The sequence below is a fragment of the Tupaia chinensis genome, unplaced genomic scaffold (genome assembly GCF_000334495.1).
Source record: "Tupaia chinensis unplaced genomic scaffold, TupChi_1.0 Scaffold148234_1, whole genome shotgun sequence".
NCBI lineage: Eukaryota > Metazoa > Chordata > Mammalia > Scandentia > Tupaiidae > Tupaia > Tupaia belangeri.
Window position 1 is genome coordinate 4,707,193 of NW_006208084.1, and position 11,110 is coordinate 4,718,302.

The window sequence follows — 11,110 nt, forward strand, 5'->3', positions numbered from 1 at the left end:
CTGAGAAATGCCAGTAACTAGATGACACACTGAACGTAGTTGCTATTTGCCACTGTACAGGCGTCTGCCTCCCTAGCCACCTTCAAAGGGCTCTCCTTGACAAAAGCCATGGCTTATCTGGGCGCTTCGCCTAGCTGTTCCGGCCTGTACTGCTGAGGCTCTGGAGGTTGACGCTGTTTGGCAGAGCAAGTCTGTTCTCCCGGAGCCATTCCTAGTCCCTGCTGCTCTTTGGTGCTGATGAGGCTCATACTGCCTCCCAAAAAGGGAGGAGCGGGGATGTCGGGGTGGGGAGTGGGGAGGGAAGTCATGTAGGTCACGTGGCCCTCTCTGTCAGGAAGCAATTGGCAGTGTTTGCCATACTTCATTTAATGGAGTGTCATATAGCCATTAAGTTTTGAAGAATATTTATTGACATGGGAAAATGCTCACAATGTTATAGAAGAGAGCAGGGTACAAATCTGTAAATACAGCATGATCCCAATCTTGTAGTAAAATAAATTATATATGCATAGAAAAAATACAGGAAGGGAATACACTAAATACACTAAAACATTAACAGTGATTATGTCAGGGTGGGATTTGGGGTAAGTTATTAATTTTATTATTTTCTGTATTTTTCCAAACTTTCCACAATGAACATATATTACTTTTATAGTCGGAGGGAAAACAAGTTGATACAGGTGAAACTTGGTCCTGGGAGGCGGCAGGACTGACGGGGTACGAAGGGGGTGTTCAGCGTCACTGGTACCGCCTCGCCTGCATCCTTACTCATAACGGAGGGAGAGCTGCATCTGCCCTGCCTGCTTTCCAGGACCACTGAGCAAGGGGACAGTCACAGATGTCAGGGGAATGTTCCTCTAAAGCAGCAACTCAAATACCTTATTTCAGGACAAACTCCTCCATCCCGCTTCGAAGGTCAGGAGGGAGGTGGGTAGAGGGACCTGCAAAGTTGGGTGGCCAGTGAATTCTGATCATCCCCGCTGCAGAGGGGGCAGCCTGCAGCCCTGGTCTCTGACCTGTCCTCAAGGATTCCAGGCCTTCATCTGAAATCCAGCGTTGGGCGAGGAGGTTTCCTACTTGCATTTCTACCCCAGGTCACCTCCCCGCTAGCAGTTCTGCTGAAAAGGTTATTGCTTAAAAATGGCCTGAGAATGACCACCCTCCCCTTCCCCCACTCAGTTCCCTGCATTTCAAAGCCCTAAGGAGACCCGTATGGGCCCAGGTGTGCAGTAAAAAAGGGGAAGGAGTGGTCAGAGTTGGACTCTGCCGGGCTGTGGGTAACTTCCAGAAGCTTTCTAGAGAGGCTCTATGACATGAGAGATGGTGAATTACGTGAGATGACATACACGAGAAGCCCAGCACAATGTACGCTCGACAAACGCTAGTTCCTTACACAGGATGGGGTGACACTCACCCCCTGCATATTCTCTCCTCAAAAACAAAGCTCACTGCCTAGCACAGAGAAACACAAAATGAAACAATTCACTGAAAGCAGAAGTACAGCTACTTACACAGGACTGTCCAAACACTCTGCAGAAAGGCAGTAAAATGGTATTTCATTAAACGTGTCTTCATTTAGGCAAGCTGACACTCATGCCAAAGCTATTTGATTGTAGAAATTATAAAAATACTTTAAAAATGCATTTGTAGAACAAAATAACAAAAATACTTAAATTCTTTTTTCTAAGCTTTTCATTTAGTCTAATATTACGAATGGCCGTTTCATTTTATTTGCTATTGTTTAAAGCATGGGTTATCTACAACCTTTCGCTCAACTATTTTGGATGAAAATCCTATTAATATATCATATTCTTCCCAGCCTTTTATGAAGTATTCTGGATTTAACTTACTCTTTGAAAGAAAGTCAGGGTCACCTTTATGAGAACTGGTCTACAGGCCATACTGCTGTCTACCTATTTTCTGGGTCAAGTAGAGTAGCTCTGGTAAACAGCCTCGGTCTCAGACTTGCTTTCCTGGGACAGTTATTTTTACTCTTCCCATCTTGCTACCTAGTTTTCATTTTTAATTCTTTTTGCTGCTTCCAGTATGCCTATCTTCAATCTAGCCACCTCCTGCTTTGCCTTTTTTTTTCCCTCCTTGGGGGCTTGGAAGCCGGATAACTAAACATGTTGGAAATGTACACAGATCTTAGCAAAGTGGCTAAGAGTGATATTCTTGAAGATCTCTCTCATGAGTAAACTGTTAAATTTTGTGTCATTTCTTCTGCCAGATCAAAGGCCTTTTAAAACTTAATTTCTTTTTTTGTTGCTTTGCCAGAGAAGTAACTTTTGGATAAGTGGCATTTTCACTAACGTCCACATACTTTACCTATCCTTACAAAGGTTATGATGATGGTAAGTGATCTAAGGATGTGAGAGCATTTTAAATAAGCATCGACTGTGCGGTAGTTTAGCCCACGTATCTTCAAAGAAACACGCACAAATGGCTAAATTGAATCAACCCCAATGTTTTATTTCAACTTTTAAAAGGCAGTGGTTAAGCACATTATCTATGTGTGTGTATATATGTGTACGTATGTATATACATACACGTACATACATACATACATATATAAGGAAACCAACCCCTTTCAACTGTAGCCACTGATCAGCTAGGCCCACTGTCTACTGCATGATTCAGTTTTCACTTCACAGAATGACCAATTCTAACAGTAAAAATAAACAACCTCCATCAGTTTAATAGTAGCTATTTGTGTTTCTTTTCTTTTAAATAAATAAAGTTACCATTAAACTGATGACATACGGTGGAAAGGTAGCACACACACACAAGCACACATACAGTCCCCAATTTAAAACATGATGTATGAATGACCTATATATACAGATAGGTGCTGCTGACTCCCCGGCCCCAGCAGAGGCCACGAAAGAACTCCTATACCCAGGGAGTCCCTATTACGTCTGGTGAGATAGAGGATGTGTGTGTTCTGGCACCCCAAGGTAGCCCTCAGAATGCATGCTCCCCATGCAGTGTACAGATGGTGGTTCAGTTCTACGGTACTAGTGTTCAGGTACTTGAGGGAATAAATAGGCATTTGTAGCTGCCTGGGAACTAAACCATCATTTATAACTCTTCGTAGGGAGAAATGTATTCTGATGTTGAAGCTAAGTGACCAACAAACATTTAGAGTGTCATCAGTTTGTAAGTCTGGGGCTCTGTGTGTGTTTGTGTGTGTTTCTATATATTGATACAAAACTGAAATGAAGAATGGGGCTAGGCGTTCGGGTCTGGGGCAGCTGCCTGGCTTCCATGTAGTCAGTCCTGCTTTAGAGAGTGATTGCCTCCACCCTTGTTTACCAACTCACTCTGCTTCTTCCATGCCTCCAGTGGCTGGAGATTCAGAAGGGGCAGTTTGCACAAGTGTGAGGAAGGACATTGCTAAATCTTCTGCTAAGAATCTTGGCAAACAGGATTGCTAGATTCAACCAGGGCTGCTTTATAGAACAAAGTCCTTCCATTCCATTCTGATAAGATGGAATGATTTTTTCTTCCTACTTCTAGCCCCTGTAACTCCATCTAACTGCAGCTCTGTATGAATGCCTCAATATTGCAAAAAACACAGGATCACCTCTTAAATATGCTGGATTCTCAATGAGTAAACCAGTTAATGTGTTTCTAGCCAAAGCAGGGCATAAATGTTTTAGAGAAAAGATTCCCCTGGAGCTACAGAGAAAAGATGCTGATAAAAGCAATATTGAGAGTTGAGCAGGTGATGCTTTTAGTCTGTGTCAGAGCTGGTTTCTTCGATGACAGGGTATTGGTTGAGTGCTTCCTCCAAAGGCGTTATTGTCCCATCAGGTTTTAGTCCCATTGGTTTAAGCAACTCCTCTCTGGAAAAAGAGATAAAAGAGAGGAAAAAAGTATTCACCAGCATCACACACACGCCCCTCCCCCACCCCAATCCACATCCTTTAAAAAAGAAAGTCTTTAAAAACCAAAGTATTTTCCCCCCAGCTCTCTCTGTGTGTTTGTAATAGCAAAGATGAAAGGGGCATGGAAAGAAAAAGAGGGAGATAAAAGACTTCATTCACACAGGCCAAACCTACTAAGCCAATTAAACTAGGAAAAGTCAAGGTCTAAATGGGCTCAGGACAAGGAGCAGGTCTCCTCTGTTTTGAATAATTAACTCCCCCCCCCTTTGTGGATTCGTTTTGTTTTAGTGAAGTTAAAGCTAACAAAATTTCACCTGCCCCAGTGGGTGAGGCACACAATTAAGTGGCTGATTTGATATGTATGCACTTCACTCAGTGGAATAAATCTGTCGGATTTCATTTTGCCTTCACACTCTCCAGTGATACATAAGTACTTGCTGATTCACTTCAAATCAGTTGGCCTTCTCAAACTTTTCTTTCCTTCTCTCTCTCAATTTCTTTCCTTCTTTTTAAAAACACCACTGCTTTTGTTTGTGGCAGCTTAATTATGGGATTGACGGCCGTTTTAATCTCTTCAAAGCTCCCCAACTGCCTCTTTTCAGTTAATCCAATTATATCTACTCCACGAGTTACAGCCTCATCTAAAAGATGATTAATTATTGATTAAGCCAATCAAAAAGCATTAGGAAAGATTTATTTAATCTTTTCATAGGCTCTTATTTATTACATGGAGATTATGAGAAATGAACCTGTTGAGCTGCTAACTCTAGGCCTCCTCCCACCCCCCAAAGGTCAGCAGTATACTTAAGAGTAGCCCCTTGAGGGCCCATGAGCTGCTTAAACTTTATTTCTTACAGAAACAGGCATCACCTCCTGAAAACACATCTCTAACCAAGAACCCACATGGCAGCAGCTGTAATGTCGGTGGGATTTGGAGTGGAGGGAAATAATAGAACTTCCTCTCCCCGTCTCCTCAGGCTAGCACAAAGAAGGCTCCCTCCTGGGAAGGGACAGCCACACAACAGTGATGGTGCTACAGGCGCAGTGAAACCTCCTAGGGAGGGACGAGAACAGCTTAGTGGTCACTGGATAAGCCACAAGAGCCTAATCAGCAGCTCTGGCTAGTATCAGAACACTACTCCCAAGAGTTAGAAAAATCTATTTGGGAAATGCGGATGGCTGACTCCACATCCAACAACGAAGTTGAGGATCCTGAATGTTAGGAGGTAGGAAAAGTGTTTCCTAATCAAGAAGTGGGCCAGAATCACAACACCTAAAGCTGGAAGGGGCCTGAGAGATCATTTAGTCCAACCCCCTTCTTTGGTTAGGGAGACTGAGTGACTTCCCCAAGGTCACTTATGTAGTGGGAGAGTTGGATCTGGGTCTTCTGAATCCCAGAATCCCAGCCTACTGCTCTTTGACACATACCATACCTGGACTAACTGCTCTAACTACACTGGAGGTGCACACTGGTTTCATCTGTTCCAATATCTGTTCACTATCTATGTGATAGGAACTAGGTCATATATTGAGAAGAAAAGGAAGACTGTACACAGGGGTAGCTGTTGCCCTTGAGGAGCAGGTAAAACAAATACAGGAAAAATAACTTAGGCCATGATGGGGTAAATGCTATAAGAGTTAGGAACAAAGAACTGTGGTAGCTCCTGACATGAAGTATTGACCAAATTACCTGGCGAGTATGGACAGGGACACCCTCTGCCTGGCAGAGGGCACAGAACATTTTAGGCCAAAGAGAACTGTATAAAGTGTTCTTTATACAGACTGACTCCTTGTCTCACTGACTTGTGTGGTTTGGAAGTCTTCTTGACTGTGTCAGTGCATCTTTTCTCTCTCTGTGCCCTCATGCAGCTGGAAAAGGGCACAAAGTTGGAGAGTGGTGAGGCTCAATGCAGGAGTGGCAGGAGGTAAGACTGCAAGGGTCGTTTGGAATCCAATATTCAAGTGTTTTAAATGTGAAAGTTGGGAGATTAGATTTTCCCCTGCAGAGTGTTGGACTAGGTATGTCTTATAAGAAAGTATTTCTGGCAACAGTGTGATGGACACACTGAAGTAGGTGGCAGAGACACAAGCCATTAGGAGGTCACTGTAACAGTGTGTAGGAGAGAAGACAGAAAGCTGCACTGAGGCTTAGGTTGGGGAAAGAAAAGGAAACATATCTGAGGTAGATCTGATCACCCACTGGAAGGGCAAGGGTTGGTGTAGGAGACCAGGAATAGAACATCCCTATGGGTTCAGCTCAGATGACTAAGCGGACAGTAACACTGTTCTCTGTAATTAGAACACAAGAACAGATTTGGTGGGGAGATGCTACATCTTTTAGGACATGAAGAGACTGAGGTGCCTGCATGACAATCAGGTAGATATGTTCAGTGAGGACTGAAACAATCTGTTTCCATGAAAACTTCTCTCTAGCACTGACATGAACCCTATGTATATTTTATAATATACGTCTTCTAGTTCTAACTGACTGTGCTGAAGCACTTTGTGATATTAGATATTGCATACTAGTAACTGATGCAAAGGGAGAAGGGGGACAACTTCCTGAAATGAAACACTGAAGGATAAGTTTAAAGGTCAAAAGGGTTGGGACCAGCAGTTAGTGTAATGGCTATGTCGCTGGACTCCCATGTAGTTGACTACGGTTCGAGTCCTGGACCTGGTGGCTTAAACTCACGCTGGGCATGTGTGTGTGTGTGCGTGCCCAAGATCCTAAGAGGAGAATGGAGGAGGAGGGATTGCGGCGTGGCCATCCCTGCTACGGGGTGATTTCTCGCTTTCTGTCTGTCTCTCTCTGTCTCTCTGGCGAGTGCACACGCCCTATAGCAAAAACCTCTCCAAAAGAAAAGGTCAAAAAAGGTCAAAAAAGGGTTTGGTGAACTAAGGGCACAATAAAGAGGGGTACAGGCTAAAAAGTGTAGGGATAGATATAAGCAGGATTGGTGGATGGGAATAGAGGGACTGTAACTTATATGAAGTACCTAGTACTTTCTCATGTAACCAGGTGGAATATTTTCAAGTCAAATCTATTAGCTTCATCCTTACTCCCTAATCCAATTTTACAAAAGAAATCATTGATATTAGATATTGCATACTAGTAACTGATGCAAAGGGAGAAGGGGGACAACTTCCTGAAATGAAACACTGAAGGATAAGTTTAAAGGTCAAAAGGGTTGGGACCAGCAGTTAGTGTAATGGCTATGTCGCTGGACTCCCATGTAGTTGACTACGGTTCGAGTCCTGGACCTGGTGGCTTAAACTCACGCTGGGCATGTGTGTGTGTGCGTGCCCAAGATCCTAAGAGGAGAATGGAGGAGGAGGGATTGCGGCGTGGCCATCCCTGCTACGGGGTGATTTCTCGCTTTCTGTCTGTCTCTCTCTGTCTCTCTGGCGAGTGCACACGCCCTATAGCAAAAACCTCTCCAAAAGAAAAGGTCAAAAAAGGTCAAAAAAGGGTTTGGTGAACTAAGGGCACAATAAAGAGGGGTACAGGCTAAAAAGTGTAGGGATAGATATAAGCAGGATTGGTGGATGGGAATAGAGGGACTGTAACTTATATGAAGTACCTAGTACTTTCTCATGTAACCAGGTGGAATATTTTCAAGTCAAATCTATTAGCTTCATCCTTACTCCCTAATCCAATTTTACAAAAGAAATCATTAAAGATATTATACTAGTTTTGTGGCCAAATTAGGGAATTCATTTATGGAACGAAAGGCCCCATATCTGAATTTTCACTTGTGAACTATTCTTCAAGCAATTAGTTTTTGGATGCTCTGTATCACCCCTCCATTAAAATGGAAGCCCCTCTGAAGTTATAAATCATTTTCTTTCCCACATGGTTCCATGCAATGCCTGGACTAATTGACATTCCTGTTGGAAAGGCATCAGTGAAAACTGGCCATGTAATCAATCATGCATTCGTGCAAATGAATTAAGGCAGCAATGTGATGTCATGGAAAGAACAAAACGATCTGGAGTCAGGAAGTCTGTCAGACGTCCTGATTCTTTCACTTACCAGTTGTGTGATCTTGGGCAAGTCTCTGAGTCTGTTTCCCCATCTGTGAAATGGGGGTTATTATAATACTAGCTCTACCTATTTCCTAGCAATGATATGAGGAGTTACAGTAGCAGTAGTGATAGTAATAATAATGATGTAGATCAGAGTTCTGTGAATTGCACAGGACTCGAACATTAATATTACTGTGGTATAGTAAAAAGTGCTCATAGGTTTCAGAGTCAGATAGACTTGTGCTCTGATTCTGGATCCACCACTCAACTGGCTAAAAGACCTTGAGACTGTCTCGATTTCAGTCGCCTTCTGTGTAAAGGGCCACCTCGCTAGAGAAGCTGACATGAGGCAGAAGGCTACGGTGTGTATAAATCTGCAGTATAATGGCTAGGATGCAGCTGGAACCCACAGGATGCAGCTTCTGTCTCTTATGTGCTTTACAAAAGGTTTCCCCATGTTAGTTAGGAATCAGTGGGAGAAGAATATGCAGAAGAAATAAAAGACATGGTCCCTGTCCTCAAGAAGCATTTTTAAGTCAGTTCAGAAGATAAAACACACACACACTGAACAATATTGAAAGAATTACAGAATAGCAGATTGACAAGTTTGAGATGATTAACAGGCAGAGTTCTGCTTTCCCTAAATCTGACGGTTCATCAGTACACCCCCTAACTGTATTTGAAATGTGTTTAAAGGAGATTTCTTACTCCGTCTGGGAGTAGAGAGGCTGGTTTACAGATGGGTACCTGATTTACCTTATGGCCCACAGGCTCATTTTTCCTATGTTTCCATCCTAACTTTTCTGATTTTTTCCTTCTCTATCTTATAACTAGCAGCCCACAAATACCAAAATGCAATCTTTGATTTAGAAAGTCACTCCTAAAAGATTTAGTAAATGACTTGATTATACTGGGTTGTTTCATTTACAATCTATTGCATCTAGATCAGCAAGATGTGGACAGAGAATGGGAAATTTTAATGAACACCACAGAAATGTTCCTTCACCATTCGTATGAGCTGTGCACAAGTGGGAGGGACACAAAGGGAGACAGGGACGCTGACCACAGGCTTCTTTGCAGGACTTGGGGCCAGACTGTAATGGCAGTGATGGACATGGATTCACGGGGAAAAAGGCATCTCAGAAGCAGAATTAGTCAAGCAGAAGCACAGAAGCAAGAGTTAGTTGTGTGCAGGGATTGGCAAGCAGGTTGGCTTGGCTGCAGTAAAGGAAAAAGAAAGCTCAAAAGAGATAGGGGGGTTCGAGAAAGGATTTGAATGGAGACCTTGAATCCTAGGCTGACAAGTCTGGATTTGAGTACAGATATTTTGCCTTCTATTTCAAGAGCCCCCACATTTAAGAATATTTATTAGAAATAATTGGCATAACAAAGTTTAAAAGCTAGAAACAATATTGTTCTAAAATATCAGAAAGAAAGTATGTTCTGTTTTAATCACTTTTCATATCCCTATGTGTCTAGCACAGTGCCTTGCAGACAGCAGATCCTTAACAAGTGTTTTGTAATCTACATTTAGTTGCACTTGATATTATCTCACACTCTTACAGAGAGAAAAGGTACGCTGTCTTATGGGACTCCAAAAAACTAAACCACCAAGAGAAAGCTAAGTCTTTGGGCCAAAGATTCACCACTTTCAACAAAATTTACAGAGTTAGGAAAGGTATGAACATTCCACAGGAAATTCTACATCATGTTTTCCAGGGATACCTCGTTCTCAACTACACTATGAGCAACTCGAGGGCAGAGGCCATGTCTTCTCTGGCTGTGATGTGCAACTATCAAGGTCAGGATGGAGCACAAGGTAGGTGCATAGTAAACGCTGATTGAAAGAATACAGAACATTTGTCATAGCATAATGGAGAATGTAGAGACCATTTTTCAGGAATCATTCTCATTATTATGACCATGATCATTTCCCTGCGGAGTCAATGCCATCAGACATTCTGACAGGTCAACAGAAGTCAGCTCCCCTTTTTACTGTACAGCCTGGAATTCCCAACTACTAATTGGATAGACTTGGCTTCTTATACAAAGGGCATCAGGAAATCTGGCTCCTAGCCTCATATATTCCACTAACTTGCTAGGTGTCCTTGGGCAAGTCATTTGCCTTTCTGGGCTTAAGTCTCCCCATCTATAAAGTGAGGGGTTGGACAAGATGATCCCCAATATTCTTTAATAATTTCAAGAGTCTAAGTATTAGGCTACTAAATAATTTTGATTTATTTAAGAAGCTGTTTGATTTTTAAGACACTCAAAATCATTATTGTTAAGCTTCTATTTCTAACCAAAATAGTCTAAACCTCAGAGTCAAATACAGTGTCCTTCCTGTCACTGACATACACCACGACCACAAATCCTTTTTGCAAAACTACCAGAAATGATTAAAAATGATTAATAAAGGTAAATCAAAGCAATGGCAAGTGTTACAAAGAAGGATCCAATTATGGCCCTCACTAAATAGGCCATTTTATGAAGACCTACTGGTCCTCAATTGAAAAAGGTCCTATTGAAAAAGGATGGCTAGATGTCAGTTATATGTATATCATGGTAAATTGGAGATACTATATATTAAAATGTGTGTATCAGGATTAAGATATTCACATAGCAACAACTCCTTCATACTTACCTTCAATGCTATACACAGGCCTTAACACAAGTTAAGACTGCCCTCGTTATCATCAAAAAGTACAGTGATGTCTACTGGATAAAGAGCCCATTCTAGGCACTGTGACAGTATCATGGCGGGCTTCTCATCTGATCCGGCATCTGGCCAGGGAAGAGATAAGCCTCCAAGAATGTTCAACTGGAACGAAACATCATTTAGAAATTTGATCTTACTAAACGATAAGGAATCATAATCTATAAGGGCTTGGCCAGGCAAGAGGACACAGATAAAGCACGTCCAAAAGAGGAAACCCTGTTTTGCCCCAGCCTAACCCTTGGGATGGCTAATAAAAACCAAAAATATACTTTATTAAAGATCTAGGGGTGGGAGATTATGGGATTTATACCATATTTAAAATTTTCTGGTCTGTTTTAATTTTTTCCAAATATATTAACATTTTCCTGAGCCACCATTTCCCTGTAAGTATGGTACTCTGGGATGCCTGGGCTTAGATAATTTCTCAGAACCTTAGAGGAGGTCCTGCTTTTTAGGGCTTCTGGTTCCTATG

At 42.2% G+C, this 11,110-nt stretch overlaps 1 protein-coding gene across 4 annotated transcripts in view; it reads right to left on the reverse strand.

The window, feature by feature from the left end:
* Window positions 1–1,421: 1,421 nt before the first annotated feature.
* Window positions 1,422–11,110, reverse strand: part of RIC8B (RIC8 guanine nucleotide exchange factor B) — a 129,595-nt gene continuing 119,906 nt past the window's right edge. For 2 of the 4 annotated variants that reach the window (XR_003548177.1, XR_337633.2), the window contains 2 exons: window positions 10,564–10,740; window positions 1,422–3,848 (listed from right to left, as the gene is read on the reverse strand). Coding sequence is in view for 2 of the 4 variants with exons in the window: in XM_006170355.3 (XP_006170417.1) it covers window positions 3,737–3,848 (112 nt within the window). In the remaining 2 variants the exon portion in view is untranslated. The remainder of the gene's footprint in view (window positions 3,849–10,563; window positions 10,741–11,110) is intronic. The other 2 variants (XM_006170355.3, XM_006170354.3) reach the window with 1 other exon arrangement.